This window comes from Globicephala melas, chromosome 10 (genome assembly GCF_963455315.2).
Source record: "Globicephala melas chromosome 10, mGloMel1.2, whole genome shotgun sequence".
Lineage (NCBI taxonomy): Eukaryota > Metazoa > Chordata > Mammalia > Artiodactyla > Delphinidae > Globicephala > Globicephala melas.
The window spans coordinates 6,231,985-6,256,054 of record NC_083323.1 but is presented as its reverse complement, the minus strand read 5'-3'; the positions used below and the strand labels follow the sequence as shown (position 1 = coordinate 6,256,054).

Sequence of the window (24,070 nt, the reverse complement as noted above, 5' to 3'; positions counted from 1 at the left end):
TTGGCCAGGCACTCGGGTTTCTGTGGCCATGCTGCACGTCAGGGCTTTAGCCCGCTGACGGCCGGTGTTACTTATCCTTTCCTCAGACAGTTATGTTATTTATGCAGTTCATTTGTTCATCTGTTCCTTCCTTCCTTCATTTCCTAGTCTTTTCCACAGAGGATTTGAAGAGGTCTAAAAGAGTCCAATCTGAGTTTTACTGGGTGGCCCAAAATGGATTTCATTTTTTCTTTTCAATTTCGCTCCAAAGCACTGGGGCCAGAGAGAAGATTAAGGTGCAGTGTCTGCACCAAGGAGCTTGCTGTTTAAGCAAGAAGATGTGCCCGTAGTGGCACTGAGGCGCTCGTCTCGGAAATGCGGTAACTCCCATTCTGGTAGGTATGTTAATGAGCGCCACTGGGGGCAGGCACATCCTCGCCCTCTGAGGCAGGCGACCTCGTTGTCCAACAGCACAGCCTAGTGGGCAGGGACTGCACTGCACTACCCACGTCTGAACCTAGCTAGCTTGGCTGTATGGTATGGTACCTTGGGCAACTTACCTACCCTCTCTGTGCCTCAGGTTCCTTACCTATAGAAATAGGAATAATAATATTTACCTAGTTCATAGGGCTGGTTTGTTAAATATTAATAAATGTTAAAGAGTTTAGAGCAGGGTCTGGCTCAGAGTGAAATACAAATGTTTACTATCATTGCCATTTTATAGATGAGCAAACCAAGCCTCGGAGAAATTAAGTATTTTGCTCAAGGTAACAGAGCTAAGTGAGGCCCCACAATTGGAGCCAAGTTTGAGTGCAGAGAATATGACCTCACAGTCCACGCTCTTAACCACTGGCTTCGTTTTTACACCTTTGTAAGACTCATTAATTTTCAGAGAAGAAAAAAATATTGTGTCAGGTTTTGGTGTGGAAAACCCAGACTTCTTCTGTACAGTTTCAGAGATGGATGAATATATGGCTTGGAGGAAGCATTCACGCCCAGCCTCTGGCTGGGGAGGGTCCGGAGTCTCCATCTGGGGTCTGCATACTTTGGTTATTACTGGCTTGAGTTAGGATGGTGTTTGGGGGTGAGACCATTTTCACAACAAGGTGCCCATCCGACCCTCATGAGGCAGCTCTCCCTCTACTACGTGGCTGCCTCCTAACCCTCCCTGCCCCTTGCCAGGGATGGGAGGTCACATTGGCCTGTGTCCCTTGCTCCCTGGGCTCTCTTTGTCCTTAGCGTGCCCACCTCCTCAGCCCAGACTGTGGTTGATCAGTCTCTGGGTCCCCAGAGCTGGGTTAGGAGCATCTGCTGGTTATATGAACAAATCCAGGAGGACACGGAATTGCTGGTATTTGGGGCAGCTCTGACTTGCTCAGAGGGTGGTCCTGGGTCAGCGTCAGCTGGGGACTTGTTAGATGTGCAAGCCCTGGGCCTCACCCCCCAACCTGGTGACTCAGAAACTCGGGAATGTGGCCCAGCAAGCTGGGTTGTAACAAGCCCTCTAGATGTTTGAGAACCAGCAGTTTAGACAACAGCATCTGCTGTCTGGAGTTGGGCATCGGAGTTCAAACCCCACCGCTACCCTGACTTGCTGTGTGGCCCGATGTAAGTCACTCAAGCTCTCTCGTTTGTTTCCTCATCTATAAAATGGTGCTCATACATCGTGGGGAGATTTCTATGATCCTTTGCAGGGAAAGGTGCTCAGCACAGGGCCTGGCATGTAGCTGATACATGTTTAGCCCAAGGCTGGTTGGAAACAGCAGGCTGAGAAGCTGCCTGTCCCCCAAGAGTGCCAGGGTCAGCCTGGCTCCTCTGACCCTGTGCTTGGCAGTGGCCCTGCCTGGTGGGGCATGAGTCTCATACCTCAACCTGGGTCTGTCCTTCCCCGGGCAGCAGAGCTGCTTCTATGCCGGGCCCAGGCCTCTCCACCAGGGGGGCCCAGGTCTGTCCATTGAGGCGCTGTGGCTCGGCCCTTCTGCTCGCTCCCTCCAGAGACCACAGAGGTCCAGCCCGGAGGTCACTGCGGGCCCGTCTAAGGGAAAACTAAGGCCCGGAAAGGGGCACACACCTCCTGCCGGTGTCTGGGCAGGGGTGCAGAGAGGCGCAGAGAGGGCAGCTGCCACCCTGGAGAGAGCTGGGGCTGTGAGAAGGGGTGGGGGGGGGATGAGAGGCAGTTTCCAGGACACCTTGAGAGCAGGGCCCCGACCTGGCAAGTTCTCCCGCTTCTGGACACCCAGCTCAGAGAGGCTCAGGCACCTGCTTGGGCTTCAGGGCCCACAGGGGTGGAGGTCCCCCCAGGCTGCCCACAGCCCAGCCTGACCTCTACCCAGGCGGGGACACTTCCCGCTGGAAGTGGGGGAAACAGCTCAAGGACCCCATAGTGCCCACCCCTTAGGGTCTTGGAGCCGGGTTGGGAGGCCCTGTTTGTCCAAATTTCCTGAGACTTGTAGGCTGACCTCCAGAATCCACCACGCACACTCAGGAGACCATCCTGCCCCCTCATCTCCGGCCAGTTATCACAGTGACCCCGTCTCTCCCTGATCTCTGGAGCCCCCTGAAGGCAAACACGGGCCCTTCCTCACGTCTGTCCTGGCACCACCGAGTCTTGCACACAGTAGGTGCTCAAGAACGCTTGAGGAATGAATACAACCCAGGAACAGAAAGTAGGGAGGGAGGGAGGCGACTGCCTGCCAGGAGGGGCTATTCGGGGTCAGACCTGGCTCAGCTACTCCAGCCACTTGCTCTGTGGCCACAGGCACATCACTCCTGACCCTCACTTGGCCTCAGTTTCCCCAGGAACAAGGAGGGGCCCCTCAGCTTCCCACACCCCTATCCCATGGATGGCAAGCGGCCCCCCAAGCCTGCCCCCTAGGACTTGAGGCATTGGCACAGCCCAGATCCACAGGCCACCCAGAGAAGGCCAGGCCGGGCAAGGGGACTGGCCTGCCTGTGTTTAGGTGGGTAAGGGCCCTGCAGGGAAGCCTGGGACACCGAGGCCAGCCCTGTCCTCCATGTGCAGGGACTCCAGAAGACCCAGTGTTTTAGCTCGTACTGTGGCATCAGATCCCTGCCCAGGTCACTAGGCCATAGGTCACTTGCCCTCTGGTCATTACTGGGGGGCTTGGAGAGGAGGAAGTACTCCACCCCCCGCCCCGCTGAGGGAAGTGGGGTGGGGTGGGCTGCTGAGAGCCCTGGGGACCCCTGCGGGTGGTGTGGATGCAGCAGTGATCCAGGGGGAGAAGGGGCAGCTTGGCCCAGGCAGTGGCTATGGGGGTGGGGAAGGACAGAGAGGCAAAGAGGGCTCAGTGGCCCAGCATGGAGGGCATGGGAGGGGCAGCCAAGGATGCCAGAGGGTCCTGACCGGGGACCAGGAGGGTGAGGTGTCACGCATAATCATGGCAAAAGTTATCATCTCCCGAGCACCTGTGGCCTTTCACCCCTTTATCCTAACCCCCACCCGGGAGGCAGGTATCACACTTGCCTGAGAAGATGAGGCCCAGGAGCGAGTTAAGGCTTACAGGCTCACCCCGAGGGCCGGGCCGGGAGAGGATAGGTGGGCAGTGTGGGCCCTTCAGGCTTCCTCGCAGGAGCTCTGAGGATACAGGAAGCTGAGAAAAGGGCCTCGCCGAGCAGCGGCTGTTTCGGCCTGACTTTTGAGGGTTCCTCCTGCTTACCCACCTTGTTCTTTATCCGCCAGTGGAGAAAGCGAGGACGGGCTTGCCCTCGAGAGTCCTGCAGATGTGGGTTTGAATCACGGTTCGGTCACAGGACCTTGGGCAAGTCACTGGACTTGAATTTCCAGACCTTCTGTGTCTTCTGCAAAGTGGGGTGACTCCAGCCTCCCCCATGCGCTGGCATCACAGTACACGAGCTCACCAAAAGCCCAGCAGGCCCAGCTCAGGAGACGGGACTGGGTGCCTGCTCTGACCCCTCCCTTCTGCTCTGGCCCAGCTTGTCTCTCGGAGGAGCCTGGGGCTGGCGAGGCAGAAGCTGGTGACTGCCCTGGGCAGCGGGCAGCTGCGATGGGCTCCAGCTTCTCCTCAGAAGTGGAGAGCGGGGGCCCCATCACCATCAGACCAGGTGGCAGATGACAGATTCATCCTTGGCCCTTAATGAGCTGGCAAAGTTAACCTGCCGTGGCGGCTACCCCCTCACTCCTGCACCCCTGTGAGGGCCTGGTGCCCAGATGGGGCGCTTCTCTGGCAGCCTGACCGACGTCAGTGAGTCCAGCAGCCCTCACACCTCTCCTTTCCCGCCTTGCCCTGGCCTCCTTCCGACTCCGGTCACCCCGAGGGTGAGGGTGGAGGGCTCTTCAGGGATCTTACTCGGTGCCACAGGCCAGCGGGGACTCCTGGGGTGAGCCTGGCTCTTGGAGCCTCTGCTTCTTTCTCTGTAAAATGGAAACGGGGAGACTCATCTCACTCACAGTGTGTTTGGAGATGGGCATGTTCTTTGCAGATAAGTAGAGAGGGCTCAGTGCACAGCGGGTGCTCAGGAAATACGTTCAGGGAAGCTCGGGTGATGAGTGGTCTCTGGGCTGGTCCTGCTATTTGGGCCTTGGGGAGTGGGCAGGGAGGCGCCAGCCTGCTGCCCACACAGGGGGAGCCTAGGCCACACAGAGGCAGGTTTGGGGGAGAGAAGAACTGCAAGGGGCTCCGGTGCCTCAACTCCCCAACCTCTAGCTTGGCAGGGGCAGTGGGACAGGGACACGGCCCCCTGGGCAGTGGTCTTGTACCTGGGATCTTGCCTGGCTCCAGAGCTGGTGCATAAATGCCAGTGAAGACACGTCCACCAGCTGATGAGAGCATGAGGCACACGCACAGCACAGAGACTGTCATACTCACGAGATCAACTGTTTATTGATTTTTTTCCTAAAATACTATGCGTTTAAAGAAACACCTAAACTGAAAAGACGTGACAATTTTTGGTACATCTGTAGCAAAGGAATGAGGATTTCTGCTGGTAAGTGTTCATGACAGACAGACACACATCCATTTTCCAAGCAAGACATCAAGCTCACTGGAAACATTGAATAAAATGCATAGCTTGTGATGGCAGCAGCCACTTCTCCAATGTCTGAGTTACACAAAATAAAGGTTATCCCTCCCTCCCCTGCCCCATGATTACAGTGTAGCTTCCGGCCCCAGCACGCCTGCTCCCTGATGACTAAGGATACTGAGAAGAGACCCTTGTGCTAGGGGGGTGAGACCCAGCTTTTGTTTGCTCACGAGGAATACAGATGACAGTGAAATCTTCAACTGCTGGAAAGACACGGGAGGTCTGTACAGTGTTCTGCTACAGAAAGGACTCAGGCTAGTTAGAAGTTGGACCCACAGCTAGCCAGTGAGGACAGACTTCCCTACAGCAGGCTCCACTTCAGAGAGGCCCAGGGCCCGAGCCCGGAGGGTCTCAGCTGACCAGCCAGGCCTGTGCCCAAATGCCACGGTCTTTAAGCAGTTTACAAATTAAACCCACTGTCAAAAGCTGTTAAATCTCATTAACACAGTAGACGAGCTCTTTAGATTCTCTGAATATCAAATAATATATACAGATATACACCAAGACATGACAGTCTAACATAAAGCATCTTAACTATAGATGCATTCACTTGAAAAGTTAGTCTTCTTATTTTTTAACCTTTCAAATCACTGATAAAATTGTTAATTTGCATGAGTGAAGTTTTAAGCACAGAGTGAAAACAGTTTTTAAATATGGTGACTTTAGAGAGTTCTACATAAGGTTATTTGCGAAAGTCACATTTGGATGCCCCAAATGTGGACAGCATTCACAACAGGAATCCAGCCATGTGTTCCCATCTTTCTACTGCAATCTCTTGTCTCAAACATTGTCTGTCCAGATGAGCTACTGGCTCTCGCAGCTTGCCCCAGGCAGTGGCATGGTTGATTAACAGTACGACATGGAAATAGAGATATTTCCTTAAGACTGGTGTACATCCATCTATGCCATAATTTAAGTATAAATGAATGGAAGAACATGTATATAAAAAAGTAACTGTACACAGCCTTTAAATTAAAAACCTCAAAGTCCTCCCTCAGAAAATGGCATGTAAGTTTGTTCATCTAAGTTGCAGGTGATGGGACTCGTCAGAGAAAGTAATCAGTGGAACCAGAATCAGTGTAACCCACCATTACCATGGACTTGGAGGAGAGGAGGAAAGACAAGGTCAAGAATATACAGATCCATGATAAGCCAACACACAGCGAGTGGGGGAGCGGGGGCAGGGGAGGGTCCCGGCGATTTCTGTTGTACTGCATCTTCCTGTGCTCAGATCTCTCCATTTGCACTGTGGAAAGGGTGCCGAGTCCCAGGTAAAAGGACCAGCTTGTCTGCCTTCAAGAGACACCATGAAGCCAAGAGCAATGGAACCATCATCTTTTGCAGGAAAAGGAGTGGATGCCCACACAGCTGGCTGGAGGCACCAGAGCCCGGGGCCAATGGCTAACAGAGCCCCTGGGACCTCCACCTCCACCCCTCCGCCAGCCAGCCCACCAGCCCGTCACTGGATCGCCTCGACGTAATTCGCTGGGTACAGGCCAACCTGTCCGTTGTCCAACCGTCCCTTGCACCAGCCCTGCTCATCCTCATCCTCTATCTTGGTCAGCTCATCCCCTGCAAGACAGAAAGGAAGCGGTCTTGGTGACCACAGGGTCAGAGAATCACCCTCATGTTTTAGCCCCCACCCTGGGCCCACAGAGGGTCCCTAACTTGGGTGGGAGGGGCAGGCATTCTCCTGGGGGCAACGTGGCCCGAGGGCCTGGCTCTTTCTCTATCAAGTTGCATCTGAGGTTTCGTGTTTAGTCATGGGGGCCTCTGAGAGATCTAAAGACCCAGGTCTTTCACACAGTGATCCTAAAGCAAGCTGTTCTCAGTTGCCAGCGGGGCTCCCACAGAGACTGCAGAATTAAACGCTGCAGGACTTTTGCCTCCCTGACTGTCCCAGGCCAAGTCAGAGGAATCCTTTCACAGGGTCTGTGCCACCTCCCTCACAGCCCTGTACTGCCATCCTTCCTTCCCCTGGGCCCTGGCCCGCCTGATCTTCTTGTATCTCCTCCAGCACTCGTTGCCATGGTCTTGGTGCCTTCATTTAATGTGTGTCTAGACTGCAGGCTGTGGGAGCGTTGGGGACCCATTATTCTATCCCCAGCAGCTAGCTCAGAACATTTGTCCTCTGACTTAAGGAAATCAACCCCTCCCAACACTGAGAGTGTCGGCACGGTTCTGGAATCTCCCCATGGCTCTGTGTTAGTGCAGTTTGATTTATCTTTTGTTTGTTCAAGCATGAAGGAACCTCTACATCACACCAAGGCCCTGGGTGGTGAAGGAGATACAGACACGAGAGAGGGACAGATGGAGCCCTGGTTCCTCAAGGAGACAGGCCAGGGGACAAGGACCAAAGGTGTGGTCAGGGCTGAGGTGGAGGGAGGTCCAGGCGTGGCATTTTCCTGTTCAGGACAGACAGAGCAGCCCAGACCAGGGGACAGGAAGGAGCTCTGGTCGGTGACCACCCTGCAGAGATGGCTGTGGGGACTGGCAGAAGACAGGCCAGCTGAGGCCTGTCCTTATTGGTCACTTTGCAGCTTTGTATTTCCTGTTGGCATTTTGGTCCATTTTTCAGGGTCAGTTGCATTTTTTTCCCTCAGGCAATTAAGCCTTGTTTAGCAACATTTCCCTGACTCCTTATTTTGTGTAGCAGCAATACTGATCCAGATGCCTGGGGGGCCAATACCTGGGCTGCTGGGAGACCTGGCCAAGGCCCCATCCCTGGAGCTAGCTGCCTCATCTGTGGACCGGGGGAAGGGTGGGGGGGGGCACTGTGAGGACTAAGTGTTAAAACACAAAAGGGCCCTGGGTCCACGTAGCGAGCATTCGGTAAACGGGGGCTGCCATTACTCCCATGAGCGAGATGGCTCTGCCCGCTGCTGTGCACCTGACCCGCTTCTGTCAGCACCCGTGCTCATGCAAGTCTGGCTTGGCAACATCAGGAGCGAATGCAGGGGGCCGAGGTGTGGCGTGCTGAGTGGTAAACCTCATCTTCGCCCACCCCCAGGTGCCCCCGTGGGCACCTGGCAGGGGCGACACTGACGACTGGTGTTTCTCCCATCAGGCCCTGATGAGCGAGGCTGCCCGGAGCCGACGGGGCACCAGCTCTATTATGCTGTCACGTGGTGAAAAGTGCACCAAGTGAAGACTCTGCAGGCTCCCAAGGCCCAGAGAAGTGGAGAGCGGCCAGAGCGTGCTTAAGACAGAGGAAGCAGTATGGGCCGGGAACTAATGTCACGTCGGGGAAAAGAAAAATAACACAGAAAACAGACGAAACTAATAGGAACCTTCCAAGTTGTGGAAATGTAAACCAGTGACTAGAAACATTCATTTCAGTTTGCTTTTGGTAATTCACTGGGAACAGAAGGAAACATTTTAAATCTATAAAACTGCTGACTAATCCAATAGGTAAAATTTAGAGGGAATTCCCTGGCAGTCCAGTGGTTAGGACTTGGCGCTTTCACTGCCGGGGACCAGGTTCAATCCCTGGTCAGGGAACTAAAATCCCACAAGCTCTACAGTGGGGCCAAATGAGAAAAAGAAAGATTTAGAAAGATTGAGAAATTAAAAATCAATCAATCAGCAAACAAAGCAGGGGGGAAACAACCCCAACCAAAGATGTCAGAAAACTCGAGGTAATTCACTGGCGGTCCAGGGGTTGGGACTCTACCCTTCCACTACAGGGGGTGTGGGTTCGATCCCTGATCAGGGAACTAAGATCCCGCAAGTTTCAAGGCACACCCCCCACCCCACCAAAAAAAAAGAAAAGAAAAGAAAAGTAAACTCAACAAAGGTGTTTAAAGACACGTAAGAGGGGCTTCCCTGGTGGCACCGTGGTTGAGAGTCTGCCTGCTGATGCAGGGGACACGGGTTCGTGCCCCGGTCCGGAAGATACCACATGCCGCGGAGCGTCTAGGCCCGTGAGCCATGGCCGCTAAGCCTGTGCGTCCGGAGCCTGTGCTACACAATGGGAGAGGCCACAACAGTGAGAGGCCCGTGTACAGAAAAAAAAAAAAAAAAAAAAAGACACGTAAGAACTTTCTACATCCAGGGCTTCCCTGGTGGTGCAGTGGTTAAGAATCCGCCTGCCAATGCAGGGGACATGGATTCGAGCCCTGGTCTGGGAAGATCCCACATGCCGTGGAGCAACTAAGCCCGCAAGCCACAACTACTGAGCCCAAGTGCCACAACTACTGAAGCCCACGCACCTAGAGCCCGTCCTCCGCAACAAGAGAAGCCACCGCAATGAGAAGCCTGTGCACCACAATGAAGAGTAGCCCTGGCTCACCAAAACTAGAGAAAGCCTGCGCACAGCAACGAAGACCCAGCGCAGCCAAAAATAAATAAATTAAATAAATTAAAAAAAAAAAAAAGAAAAGAACTTTCTACAACCAGCCAGAGGCACCCAATGACCAACCCTGGGGTCGAGTGTCTGGGGAGAGCTGGCCGGCCTGCTGAGTGCAGAGAGAAGGGCTTCCGGACACAGCCCCAGCCGGTGTGGGGTGGGGTCAGAAGTGAGGGTCCGTCCCAGAGATGGAGCATGGAGGGCACACTTTAGCCTGTGCTGGTTGAGTCAGGGCCCAGCACAGCCCCTGCCCTGGAGGGATGGATGCTGAATTTGGGCTGGCTTTGAGGAGGGGCAAGGCAGAAGGAAGGAACTTGGCTCCCTTTGGGCCCACTTGGCACAGGCCGATCAAGCGTCTCTGGACAGGCGCTAAGGTAGTGCTCTTCAACTGGAGGGCTGCAACCCATTTGGTGAACTACAACCAGCATTAAAAAAAAAAAAAAGGACAGGATAGAAAATCTCCACCCACAGAGCTCATACAATCAGGATCCAGACTGGTCTATAAAACCGGGGTTTCAGCTACTGGCAGCAAAGGTGTGTTGGTGGTAGGTGTGCACACAGCATGGCTGCAGGAAGAGTGTGAAAAGCACTGCCCCAAGATGAGGCTCTGCAGCCCCACGGACATGCTGCCTGCTATTCTGGGGTCTGGGCTCCTCTGCCAGCTGTGGGCCTCTGGAGAAAGGCTTCCCTTGGGGACCCATAGGGCAGCTGCTTCCAGAGAGCCTGGTGATCAGCATCTCCTGTGCACAGGCCTTAGCCCTGCTGAGGCAGCATCTTGGGCAAAGGCACATGGGCACCTCGCTGTCTTCTAAGCTTTGGTGTTGAGCATCTGCTACCTTTTTTTTTAAATTTATTTATTTTAATTATTTATTTATTTTTGGCTGCATTGGGTCTTCCTTGCTGCGTGCGTGCTTTCTCTAGCTGCGGAGAGTGGGGGCTACTCTTCATTGCGGTGTGTGGGCTTCTCATTGCGGTGGCTTCTCTTGTTGCGGAGCATGGACTCTAGGCAAGCAGGCTTCTGTAGTTGTGGCGCACGGGCTTAGTTGCTCCACAACATGTGGGATCTTCCCGGACCAGGGCTTGAACCCTTGTCCCCTGCATTGGCAGGCGGATTCTCAACCACCGCGCCACCAGGGAAGCCCCATCTGCTACTTTTAAAATGGGGGGTGGATTGGCGAACACACAAATGAAACTAGCAGGAAATTTTAGCAGACTTAAAAAACAACAACCTCCCCCAGCAGGCTGGAAGCACTCGCCCCAGATGCCAGCCGGGAGGGCCACCTACCAGCCTTGAAGCTCAGCTCATCGTGCTCCTGCCCTTCGTAGTCGTAAAGGGCCCGGACCCGCACTTCCGTCCCCGAGGGTGTGTCCTCGTCAAATGGATTTGAGTCCCCGTTGGCGTCCGTGGAGGAGAACGGGTTGTTAGACTCATCGTCTGACCAGTCCGTGGGGTAGCTCTGGGTCTTCTCGTAGCTGCTCACACTGCAAGAAAGGGTTGACCCAAGGGCCCTGAGCATGGGGTTGGCAGAGGCCTGAAGCCCTGCCTGGAGCCTTGGTCCCCGCCCAGGCAGCCGAGGGAGCCCTGGGGCTGGGCTGGGACCCCTTCTGCAGGATCACAGCCCCCTCAGCAGCCCTGCGTGGGCAGGCTCCCTGCGGGGCCGCCCGGCATGCCCATCTTCCTGTGCTGGTGTGCCGGGACCTTGACATGGGTTAACAGAGGGCAGAGAAAAAGCAACCACAGCTTGTTAATTGGTGCCTCCCTCCCTAAGAGATCGAGAAGCCAGAGACCGTCCACCAGCTGGCAGCCGGGCCACCTCCTGCAGGCCTCATGCATTGCTTTGAGTGCCGAGGGGGTGAGACCCTGGACAGAGAGGAGAGACAAAGGAGCGAGGTGGAAACCAGAGGGAAACGTTTGTTCACCAACTTTTTGGCCTTAATGTCCTCCTTCTCACTGACGGTGCTCCCCGTGTCGTCCTCGTCCTCGAAGGGGTTGTAGCTGGACAGTGACTGCGCTGACCGTGCGCTGTTGCTCGGGACACTAAAGTCGCTACGGGGAGAGAGAGAGCTTTCAGGGGACCCCAACTCGGTGGCCCCCAAGGTCCCGGGTGCTCCCAGCTGCAGGATCACAGGGCCAGGGTTTGAAGGGACAAATCGGCTCCCCGTCAAATAGGAGGAATATGTTGTTTGCGCAGAAAGCCTGTTTTAGCAAAACACTTGGCAACGCTTTGGCTGTTAATTGCGCTTTAAGTGTCTAAGAGAGAACAAGGTTTCCCTTTGCCCTCCTTGTGTCTGAACACAGTCTATCCTGAACAGGAGCCCTGAGGTGGGCACAGGCTTTCGCTGGAGCAAAGTGCTTCTGGGCTCAGGGGTTCTCTCCATAGTCCGCCCCACCTGGCTCTCTGCTGAGAGTTGGCAGCCGCCAGCCTGTGGGGCTCAGCCTGGCGAGGGTGACAGCCGGGGAGGCTCAGAGCCCTGCCGAGAGCAGGAGGGAGGCTCCCGGAGCTCTCCAGACCCCACAGAGCAGCGTACCCTCTCCTTCTGACTACAAAAGGGCCCAACAGCCTCCGCCCTGGTTCTTCTGGGTCTGCAACTTCCAAAATCGGAAGCAAAGCCTGCTGAATAGCCCTTTCTGGGAAGAAAGGACCCCTTTTGTGCTCCAGAGAGGGAAAATCCATCTGCTTAACTGTATCAACTGCCTACTGTGTGCCAGGCCCAGAGGGGACCAGAGAGAAATTTGACCCCAGCCTGGCCTGAGTGCTGACAGCCAGGTGATGAAATGCAGAGCGTAGAACAAGACGGTAGAGATAAGACAGGCCCCCGAGAGCCCACGCACCCCACTGTAGAACTCTGAGCTGAAGAACCGCACCACTGAGCTGCAGGGCAGGGCTCCCCATGCCAGCACCACCTCCCAAGCCAGGGCGGCACGGAGCGGGCCCACAAAGTGCTGGGGGGATGGCTCAGTCAGAGAGGGGGAGGGTAGGCAAGGAAATGCTTCAAATGCCACCAGAGTGACCCCAAGTGGCCGGCAACTGCCTCACTGGTTTCAGGCCAGGCAAGAGGCACTGGGCCTATGCCTGCCTGCTGCCTACATCCGGGCCACATGTCTAAGACCACCAGGCCCTCCTCCCTCTTCGGCACCTTTCTCCAGCTGACCTGAAAGGGGGTTGGTGCTGGGCAGCTGAATTTGTGCAGCAGCCCTGGCCAGCCTAGGCCGCCCCACCCCGCCCATAGTCACACAGGTGCTGGCCTGACCCCTGGCACGGTGCTCACTGCTGCAGTCACTTAATCAGGCCCACCTGCCCAGATGGTGGCACAGCAGCTGAATGACAAGTGGCCATGTCAGCCCAGGGAGACTGGGCGGGGGCTTCAGTGCCCAGGACTACAGAAAGGCCTGCGGAACCTGCGCTGACTCTTCCTAGGAAGCCACGAGCCTGAGGTGTGTTATCACCCAGCATGCCGTGGAGGCCTCTGGGCCCAGGGCCTGCAGGGCAGCCTCAGCTCTGCAGAGGACAGCAACACTATCTGCTGGGAACTCTGTGGCCTCACCTGGCACACACTTTCCAGGAGGTTCTAAAGGACCTCAGTGCCACCTCTTTGATCCAAACTCAGTTTTAGCAAACAATGAGGTCAGAAATAACCAGTGCTCTCAGCAAAGAGGTCATTTGAAAAAGGGGGCACTTGACAATGCCCCACCCCCGAATCAGGCACCTGCATACGGCACGGGAAGTGAGTACAAACCTGGCCAGGACACCTGAACCCTCTTGAAGGACCCCACCGACAGTGACCTCCACCTGCCCGTGTGCACCACTGGGGACACATAATGACCAGCACCTAACATAAGTTCTTCCCCTCATTTGGGGCCCAAAGCACATTTGTGGCAAAGGCTCCCCCTCTGGATCTTTCTGCAGCTCTGGCACCAGGTGGACTGATGATTCTCTCCAGAGATGACCTTGGGCCACTGCCCAGCAGAGGGCAGGCAGCCCGGGAGTGTCTGGAAAGATGGCCCTGGGGCTCCCTGCGAGGCCCCATCGGGGAGTCTCCCGGTGTTCCAGGTGGGGGCGTCCCAGCCCATGCAGAGGACCAAGGGGACCTTTCCAGGGATTGAGGCCGCCCCAGTGCCCACCTGCTGGGCTTGTTCTGCAGAGCCTGGTCCCCGGTCTGGTTGATGCCCGTCAGGGTCACACCATCAGCAGTCTTCTTCTTCTCTCTCCGGCTGAGAGTTCGATTCAGGTCTGCAGACCACTCCTGAGCAACGGGTGCCGAGGGAGAGAAATCAGGAATTTCATTTGTTTGAGGCCACATCAGTCTAAAACACCGGCCAGTGAGCCAGTGGCCTGCCCCGCACAGTTAGTGGCATCTACCCTTGCTGCCTCTGCTCTCCCTTGTTACCCAGCAGACCCCGGGCTCATGACACCTACCCCTGACCCCTCCTCACTGTGCAAAGTGTGGACTCCTCAGGGGGCCTGGAGGTCAGCACCAGGCCCAGCCTGCAGGGACGGATGGATGATAAGAAGACTGGAGCCGACACTCGGGGATCCTGCATTCCAGTCCCAGGGAGCCTCCCCATCCAACCCCTGTCCCTGTGGCACTCAGCTTCCGGACCCCCTCAGGCCCGCAGCAGCAGCCAGAGGCCTCGCCAGGTTTCCTCGCGCTTCCAAAGGAGACAGAGCCCACCCTCCGAGGGGCTTGGCATTCAGTGCTGAAGACTCTCTCATCCGTGCCCTGAACCGTCAGCAGGGCAAGAGAGCTGGGCATGGGGGCCTGAGCAAGCCTGCAGTGTGGGAAATGGGCCCTGGGTGCAAACAAAATCAGGGGCCCAGGGGAGCTCCCGCATCACTGCAGGGGCAACCCAGCCACTCAAGTCTCCAAGGAGCAGTGCCCTTCCCTGCCCAGAACGTCCTCCCCCATCTGAGCAGCGTGCTGGGGGCTAGCTAACAAAGCCAAGCAGTGTTTGCCTCCCCAGAGGTTCACTATTTTCCCAGCACGTGAACAGGCTTTTATCAACTGCACTGAAAACACTGGGAGAAAAGCATGTGTGCACATTTAATGAACACTTCCCCTGCCCCATTTCTACCCATTATCCAACAACTTTATCTGAATTAATATTTGGGATGACTTTGAGCTGTGCTTTGAGTCATGAGCTTTGCTCATGTGTAGTTATGGAATTTCAAGGCTAGAAGCCACCTTAGAAACATTCAAGTCTAACCTGCCAATTTGTCAGATGAGGAAACCAACGCCCACAAAGAAAAGTGACTTGCCCATGCAGAGTTGGTGGCAGACCTAGGCCCTCAACCCCAAACTTAAGTCACCTATTTATTTGTTAATTATTTTCTTAACTGAAATAAGCTGACTGAGAACTCAACTGGAACTCAGAATCCCCACAGTGACCTTTTTAAAAAATGTTTTTTGAATTTTATTTATTTTTTACACAGCAGGTTCTTATTAGTCATCTATTTTATACATATTAGTGTATGTATGTCAATCCCAATCTCCCAATTCATACCACCACCACCACCACCACCACCCGCCCCCCACTTTCCCCCGTTGGTGTCCATATGTTTGTTCTCTACGTCTGTGTCTCTATTTCTGCCCTGCAAATAGGACCTTTTGAAATATAAATCCGTCCTAATGGGGTGGCTTCCAAGGGCCGATGTGATCAACACCAGGCCAACTCTGAAGGGAAGGGTCCGCTATTAACTTGGACAACAAAACAGCCTGGGCTACACTGTGGCCACGGTTCTTTAACCTGTCAGAATCAGGCTGCAGATGCCACACACAGACACACCTGGGCTGAACACACACTGCAAGAGGTTTGGAATTCAATAAGTTAGCCATAAAATAGGAACTTACTTCATCCTTGTGGCATGGAAAATAAAAACAAATAATTTCATTAGAGAAAGGAAGCATGATCCTGTAAGAGCTGCAAGCATGCAACACATGCAGGCATGGGTTCCCGGCCCGTGGGACCCACAGAGAGAAGGGCCACCATGGGCTCTGGCCAGGACACCCACCCCAGCAAGACTGCCTGTCAAGTCTTCCTTTCCAGACCATTCTGTTCTCTGGGTAGGGACGAACAACCCTAAGGGACCTGGGGGTTGGAGGGGGTACATGTCACAGAGGGTTTCCTGAGCCTCTCCTGAGAGCAGCAAACACTCCCCGCAGAGGAGAATCCAGGTGTGTGCACAAGTCCCATCACCAACTCGCTTCTTGCCCGTGTGCCATCACTAGGGGGAGGAGAAGTCGGGCTGTGCTGTCTCCTCTAGGTCCACTTCCACCTGGGAAGGCCCTGGGCCTCTGCTCTTGGTCCCTGTTGGGAGCCGGTGTCCTAAAGGCAGTGCAGGGGGAATGCTCAGCTCCAGGGACCCACACTGTCATCTGGAGAAGCTTTCTTGAGAAACTCCAGAAAACAGAGGCACAGGGATGCGGACTGAAAAAACTATAGGCTGGGACGGGGCCAAACAAGCTTCTGTGTGGTGGGCCCAGGGGCAATACCCAGTATGGACCAGGTCACTGAACCTCCAGCCTCCAAGAAGATCGGGGCTGTTGTCATCCCTGTTTTACACATGGGAAAACTGAGTCACAAAAAGGGCAGATGACTTGCTCAGCATCCCACAGCTAGTAAGTGCTGAGGCAGGATCTGAGTGCAGCCTGGACTCCAGCCGCTACTGAGTCAGTGGGGCCAGGTGGTTGGAGCCCAAGGCAGAGGGGGCTGCCTCCAGCATCCTCCCCAGGGGAGGCAGCAGCCATGGCACTGTGGGGCCCTTCCCAGCCCCTGCTTCGCCACGAGGTGGGGAGAATCCTTTCCCTCAGAGAACAGGGTGGTGGGACTTGTGGCCACTGCCTTCTCTGCTATCAACAGGAGGCCAGGTGGGGCCTGGGGACCCAATTCTAGGGCTGGAAGAGCCTTGAGATCCCCAGGCCCTTGAATTTTGCATGTAAAGATACTGGACAGCTTGGACCCATGAAAATGGGAAAAGAAGAAAGTTAATCCTACACCAAAGTTGGTTGAATTTATATAAGAAGATAAGGAAAAGCCCTCATGTGAAGGGTAAAAACAGCTACACACTGAGACCATGCTCCCCTCTTGTCCTGGACCAGAGGCTGCTAAGCTGGTGCTCTTGGCCCATCAGGCCTGGAATGCACTGTGGCCACTCCTTCCCTGGCCATCTCGCAGGGTTGAGCAGGGAACTGTAACTCCTGCAACTCCTGGGACTCACCACGAAGGGAATGCCAGATGGTCAACAAGTGACCATCAAAGTTCTCAATTACAAAGAACATAATTGCATCTTCACCAGGGATTCAGAAGGCCCTTTGGTAATCCTGAAGCCCCCAGAACATTAAACATCCACTTGGTTTCTAGGGTTGCCATGTGTAAAGGCTACCACATAAACAGGGCACAGGCCAGCTCTGAGTTGGATGGAGAAAGAACGGTGTATGACTCGACCCTGTGAGCCTAGGCCCCTCCCAGGCCAACAGGTCACAGGTAGAGCCTCCTCTTACCTCAAACTGTGGCCAGTTCATGGACATGCCTGGCCCGTGGTTGGCTCTGAACCACCTCAGGTCCTCCACCGCGTCGGCAACTTTGATGCTCTGCTCCAGGTCTCGGTAAATGTTTTTGTAGCTAAATCAGAGACAGAAGCGTGACTCTTTTCGAAGGACGGGAAGGCCAGCCCTCAGCCTCGCCCAGGGCCTGCCTAGAGCTGGCGCCATGGTCTGCAGCCGCACGAGAGTCGACTTCACAGGGCAGATCAGACCCTTGCCCTGGCTCAGCTGGACGGTCATCTGGCCGTGATGCACACAGAATCGGACAAACAACAACCATGGCGTGGAAGCCATAGCTTCAGCTTCTGACAAATCAAACCAGGTGGCAACAACCTGGCTTTGCTCTGTGTCAGATAATACAAAAGGTGCTGGCATCTGGGCCACATGGGCCACCAATCTGTGTGGTCCCATTTAACCAGGTCCAGAATTCAGTGTCAGAAAGCTCCCCCTCATCCCTTCAAAAAAGCAGGAAGGTTTACACTCAGCTGTGCAAAAACAGTAAACGAAGATTGGCCAGTGCTGTGGTGGCTGCACACCCCACGAGCCACCTGGGGGGACTCCTGCTTCTGCTTGACCGCTCAGAGCAGCTCGCCTCCCTAGGAAGCTGACCACGTCAGATAGGAGTATGACCACTGCGGGTCCTGGTGTTTTCACTTCTAGGCTGTATGGCTAGCAAGTCAGTTACCCTCTTTGGGCCTGGCCTCAGTGTCTTCCTCCGCTGAGTGTGCATAATACCACCTGTTATGGGGTAAACTGTGTCTTCCAAAAAAGATAATGTTGGAGTCCTAGGCCCCGGTACCACGGAATGGGACCTTATTGGGAAATAGGATCTTTACAAAGGTAATCTGTAAATTAAAAAACCACCTTTTTATAAAAAGGGGGAAATTTGGGTACAGAGACAGAGGGAAGACAATGTGAAGACACAGAAGACGGCCATGTGACTGGAGTGATGTGTCTTGTCTACAAGTCAAGGAAGGCCAAGGATTGACCCCAAACACCAAAAGCTGGAAGAGGCAAGGAAGAGTCCTCCCCTACAGCAGAGCCATCAGAGGGAGTGAGGCCCCGCTGACACCTTGATTGCAGAAGCGCAAGAGAAGAAATTTCTGTTGTTGTAGGCTGCCCAGGTTTGGGTATTTCATTATGGCAGCCCTAGAACACTACTACACCATCTCCTCCCCAGGGTGGCTTGGAGGACTAAGGGAAGCAAGGCACATCAACCGATGACAAGCCCTCACACGATGGGAGTTACTCCACCCGCAGAAGAGCCTGGCAGCCCCAGCCCTGCCCCAGCCAGCGGTGCAGCCTTGGGCAAGTCCCTTAACCACGCCAGCCTGCTCCCTCATCAGCAAGATGGGGAATAATGCCCCTCCTTCACAGACACTCATAAGGATCCATTAGTTGTTGGCAGAGGAGCTGAATAACTGTTGCTTTTGATGTTTTTCCTATTAGAAGGAGACAAAAGGAATGTAATTTCCTATTCACGACAAGCTTTAACTTGTGAATCATTTCTAAATGGCTCTGCTATGTGGATGACAGAAGTCTAGGTCCAGGGTTAGCACAGGCCTCTGCCCTGACGAAGGTGTCATGGGACCAAAGACAAGGAAAGTATGGAAGGAATATCACAGCCTCCACGTCTCCTTTCAGAACCGAGTCTCTGAGGGTCTGTGCTGCCTGAGGCCCAGAACCACTGGAAGTCAAGGAACAAGCTGGCAGCCAGCTGCTCTGGATTGAAAAGACCTCGTAAAGGTCCTCAAAGAAAGGCCATCCCGGGGGCAGGGTGTGCCAGCCCCGGAACTGCTCGACTTGCTCCCGGGTTGATTTCAAACGTGCAACTGTGGTGGGTCCAAGCCGCGGCCCTCCCTTCCTGCCCAGATGCAGAGGACTGCACCCAGAGCTGGCAGAGAGTGGCAGGCGGCCATCCGACTCAGGCCAGGGAGCAGTTGTCCCAGGCAGCAGGACACTGCATGGCCACAGGCAGGCTTGGCCAAAGGGCCCTCCCTGGACAGGGGAACTTAAGACCTTCTGACAAGCACTGCCACCCCAAGGCTGGAGAGCAGCAACCGATCTTTATTCCAAAGCAACTTTCCACTGACTTCCCTGGGATGTGCTTTTCAGCCAAGGGACACTTACCTGGCCACGTTCGACAGGTCTAGGTGCTTCTGAACCTCCAGCAGAACTTCCCGGAAGAAGCGCAGGCGCTTCTCCTCAAACTGCTGGCACTGCTCAAACACCTGCTCCATGCCCTCCATGTACTGCGGTGTGCCCTGGCCCAGCTCCTTCAGGGATTTCTCGTACTTCTCTTTGGTCTACGAGAAAGTCCAGGCACACGAGTTGAAGACTAACTTCCACTCAGCCCACTTGCCTCTGACCGAGAGCGAGCGAGCCCAGCTCTGCACCTCCCTGTCCATCACCCGGCCCTTGTCCCCCTCCACCACTTCTGAATCCATCAGCATCTAGACTACTCCTCAGGCGACCCCACATCCAAGAAGCACCCGATCTATTTCCTTTGCCCCGCAAGCTCCTGCCCAGAGGACTCACGCCCCACCTCTGCTCCTGAGGGGCACCCACCCAATCTGGCTGTGAAACAGCCCTCTGCACTCCACACGCCAGGCCCCCCAGGCTCATCTTGGATGCTCTCCCCACCACCAATGTCGCCCTTGGGGAAAGCTGCTCCGTCCCCCAGCCGCCCCAGATTCCAAAACCCAAAGAGAACAAGCTCCAGAGTCTGACAGAGTTCCAAGTTCAAGTCCCAGCCCCCTCCACTTCTGAAATGCAAATCACACTCCTGGCATCTGCCAGGGCTCTCAGCTGGAGTAAGACCCAAACAGGTAGCCACTGGGGAAGAGGCGGTCACTTGGAGCCCAGTGTGTGTGGCCTCGAGCCCCACGTCACTCGCCCGTGTCCTCTCTCCCACGGGGAAGGGCTGAGCCTCAGACCTTGCCCACAGCAGCAGTGGCTTGACAGTTACCTTAAAGGCAAGATCACAGGGCTCCGAGCGCCAGACAAACCCGTGGCCAAAGCCTGTGCCGCTCGTTTTCTGGGAACCTCGCTTTCCTTCTCAGAAAACGAAGTACTTCTACGTCACAGTATCCTGATACTCAAATGAGGTGATAGACAAGGACACCAAGCGGCACCAAGGCATTCAAAAGAGTCCTAGTCCCCTTTCCTCCAGCCCAAGACATCCCCAACACAGCTGTTCCTCCCCAGACTGTCCTCAAGAAGGGGTTTTACCAGGAAGAAAATATGAATATAGGTATGACCTATTCTCAAGGGTGTCTAGGGACAGCGTGTCATGTCTTTAGCCTAAGAGCCATGGCTAAAGTTAGCACGTTTACCTCGCAGGGATGTGCCCGGGGTCAGTAAACCCATGCAGTCTTCCCTGAGCCCCACATGGTTTTTTTTGTTTTTTTAAAAAAATATTTATTTATTTATTTGGCCGCACCGGGTCTTAATTGTGGCCCGTGGGATCTTAGTTGCGGCATGCGGGATCTTTTTTTAGTTGTGGTATGTGGGATCTTTTTAGTTGTGGCCTGTGGGATCTAGTTCGCTGACCACGGATTAAACCCGGGCCCCCTGTATTGGGAGCGCAGACTCTTAGCCACTGGACCACCAGGGAAGTCCCCCCACCCCGACATGGTTTTGATAGTTGGTGGGACCATCAAAGTGATGGTAGCCTCCTAAGGTAAAGTTAGGGATGGCAGGGCTGGGGCCGCTCATTTATCACAAGCCTTTTCCACTATCAAGACCCTGAAAAATGGGGGTTGATCACGGATGGATGGGCTGGCCACCTAGGAACTTTGCTTTTCTGTTCCTGACGACAGCGTGGGGCCTTCTGAGGAAGGAATGAACCCCCCCGAGCTTTTGCAGGACCCCGTGCTTTTAAGATCAAGTCCTGGCCTCAGGGCCCGGCCCCTGCCACCTCTAGAGCAGCTTCTCTGCCCCCATTTGGGATCCAAGTCTACTCGCCACCTCCCCTGCTCCTCTCCCAGACGACTTTCTCTGACTCATGCCCTGGAAGACTCCCCTTTATGCTCCAAAGAGACCCTCTTCTTGAAGCCTTCCCCAACCTCCAGAGAGCAGGCCTGCCCACCCCCGGAGTCCCCACCTCTGCCCCTCACCCCTCGCCTGCTATCTTTGGTTCCTTGTTCTCTTCTAAGCCTCCTGCCTTGGCTGGGCTTGGGTCCTCTATGACCCCAGAAAGAGGTCATCCCTGCCAGAGTCTGGGCCTCCCCAGCAGGAGCACGGCTCCACAGCTGCTCTGGTCATGCATCATCATCCACTGCCCACGCCTATACGTGCGAGGCGCCTCGCAGCAGCTTGAGCTCAGAGGCCAGAGGCAAGCAGCTGTGGGTTCAAACACCAGTGGGGCCATCAGAGTGACACAGAGCAACCCCTTCTTGGGATCCTCCACCATTCGGTAACCTCCCTGGACCCCTGGTGGCGGGGTGGGGGTGGGCTTCACCCGGCCTGTGCTCACGAGCAGCCCCCTCCCAGCACAGGCCAGGTAGAGAGCACGGTCATTGGTTATCGTCATTCGGGGAACTGCTAGCACAGAGAAAGTTCCCAATAAATATTCACGGAGTGAAATGAGAGGCAACCCTCACCCTCACGTGGACTGTGACACTTAGCACAGAACGTGAGAGGTTCCTTTCTGATGGATGCTGCAAGATGCAGTCACTGCCTGGCCAATAAGAAACACAGAAGGACGTGTGCAGCCAGTTAGTGCTGGTTTTTAGAAACTGCTAAGAAGGGCAGCGGGAGTGAGTTGCCCTCCTCTCCAGGCCAGCTCTCAGCCTACACGGACCATCGTGCCCCGAGGTCACTGGCCAGACCACAGAGGCAGGGAGGGAACCCTCTACAAAGTGCCCTGGTCATCCTGACACGTGCCTTACGTCTGACCTCAGGCCCTGGGTTTGTTCTGCCAGTGTATCAGTTTGGTGGAGTCTGTTCTGGGTGGCTGTAAAACATGAAAGGCATGCATCACTCTCTCTTTCACACACACACATCTGGGTATGGAGATGCCTCATCTCTCCTCTAGGCACTTTCCTGGGCACCCAATTCCTTGTGTACCTGATGAAGGCAGCCCCTAGAGTCCCCCCAGCCTGTGTTCCTTGAGTCCAGGTGCCCCCCACACTCAGCAGGCGGTCCCAGGTTCCTCACCTGATCCCACGGAGGAGGCCCCCAGGCTGCTCCACAACCCCAGATTCCTGGCTCAGGCCCAGTCTTAGAGACAGGCGTGGAGGGATTCTCCCTGAGGGATTCTGACACTCGCTCTGAGCAATGAACCCCCGTCTCCCACCCTCCTTGCTATGCGAGGACAGAGCACTGGAGAGGGCACGGGCTCTCCCACGCTCACATCACTGGGTGGCACCTGACTGAACCTCTCCGAGGTTCCTCCGTTTCCTACGTCACAAAACAGAGATGACACCACCTAATTCCCTGGGGCTCAGTGATGCTCATCTGAGGCCTGAAAAGGTGGGCAGGTAGTAACACATCAGCTTGGGACTCCTGTTTCCCCTTTCGGGGTCACGACCTATTCCTGAAGCACACCTCCCCTCTAACATCACCTCTTTCTCCAAATCCAGGCTGGGACTCTCTTCCGTGAACACTGCAGCAGGGCAGGCCCTTGACAGGGGCAGTCTCCGGCCGCCCAGCCCTTAGAACAGAGCAAAGGAGGAGGGTGGGGCTGGGGGCCAAGCTGGGAGCCGAGGACACAGGCCCAGAGCCTTGCTCACGTCAACCCTCCCCTCCCAGGCTCTCGAACCTTCTCCCGGTGGCTCCCTGCCGCAACATCCCAAGCGCCTTACTTTTCCTGCGTTACAAGGCCGTCTGGTCCTCATAACCCTCTGAACCAGTGCACCCATCAGCTCCCCGCTGCTGACATCCACAACTCGTGTCCTGCACAAGCTCTTCCCTCCCACTGCCCCACTGCCCTGTCCCCCACGCACAGGAGTCACCCGTTGCCCCTGCCTGCCCAGAACTCGGGTCTGCCCTGGTCCTGAGGTGGGCACTAATGGCTCTGGTAAGGTAAGGCGTGACCTCGAGGGCAGGAATGTGTTTCATTGAGGCAGCCGTCTGTCGGAGCATCCGACCAAGCAGCGACAAAGGTACACTGCATGCCAGATGTGTGAACGGGTGAGGCGTGTGCTCTCAATATGTAAAGAAAAGTGCACAATTTACCTTAAGAACATCTTGCTTGCATTTTTCTACTTTGTCTTGCAATTTCTTAAGCTGTTCAGGGTTGAGGGACGGGTCCGCTTTGCTGTTGGTCTCTCGTGATATTGCCAGCTTCTCCTCTTTGCACGCCGCGTGGTAGGCTTTCTTTGCTGCTTCCACCTACAGGGAGAATGAGTTCCTGAACACCACGTTTAAAGTTCAAAATCCTCGCTAGAGGTTACACAGACTGTGGGAAGTGCTTGCGCTCTCAAGAGGAGAGGAAAGAGCAGGTACAAAGCTGTATATTCAGGATTAATTACAACAAGTAAAACAGAGGAGTTCATTCAGCAACTATTGATGGAGCGCCTGCTTTGCTGTCAGGAAACATGTAGGCAATAGGGGTACAGTGCCAGTCAAAGAGCCTGGGCTCTCATGGAGCTTACCGTCTAGCTGGGAGAGGCAACCCCAAGAAACAGTTCAAGTACAGAGTAAATTAGAAGGTGGCAAGTGCCAAGGAGGAGAATAAAGCAGGGAGGAGAGGCAGGTGCACTGGGTGGGTCTGGGCTGGCAGAGTGGTACATGGAACGGTTAGAGAAAACCACGCACATGACATGGAGCAAGAATGTGATGGAGGTGTGGATCTGAGGCAAGAGCCAGCAGGCAGCTGGAAACCCAACGCAAGAGGAGTGTAATGCTGGGAGGCAGGGTTATGGGCACACTCCACACGCACACACGTATATATAGAGATATGGATGTGTGTGTATATATGTAATTTAATAGACACTTCTTACTTGAGCCAAAGTCACAGATTTCATTCTAGAGAAGAAAGATGAGTTTGTAACCACTGCCTCATGAGGGAGATAGTGTCATTACAAATGGGACCAGAGACAAGAAGGAAGAGAAAGGAGACGTGACAAAAGCCAAGGCACAGAGCAGAGAAGGGAAGTCCGTTGCTACAACCTGAAGACGGAGGTCTGTTCCGGG

The 24,070-nt window shown here is 54.8% G+C and overlaps 1 protein-coding gene across 3 annotated transcripts in view; it reads right to left on the bottom strand.

Annotated features, from left to right (window-relative positions):
* Positions 1-4,819: 4,819 nt before the first annotated feature.
* The window catches only part of PACSIN2 (protein kinase C and casein kinase substrate in neurons 2), a 139,904-nt gene continuing 120,653 nt past the window's right edge, over positions 4,820-24,070 (bottom strand). For 2 of the 3 annotated variants that reach the window (XM_030855736.2, XM_060305896.1), the window contains exons 5-11: positions 23,111-23,266; positions 19,061-19,236; positions 16,889-17,009; positions 13,512-13,633; positions 11,313-11,435; positions 10,674-10,870; positions 4,820-6,612 (exon numbers count right to left, since the gene is read on the bottom strand). In XM_030855736.2, the coding sequence (XP_030711596.2) occupies positions 6,500-6,612; positions 10,674-10,870; positions 11,313-11,435; positions 13,512-13,633; positions 16,889-17,009; positions 19,061-19,236; positions 23,111-23,266 (1,008 nt within the window). In that variant the 3' untranslated portion in view covers positions 4,820-6,499. The remainder of the gene's footprint in view (positions 6,613-10,673; positions 10,871-11,312; positions 11,436-13,511; positions 13,634-16,888; positions 17,010-19,060; positions 19,237-23,110; positions 23,267-24,070) is intronic. The other variant, XM_030855737.2, reaches the window with a different exon arrangement.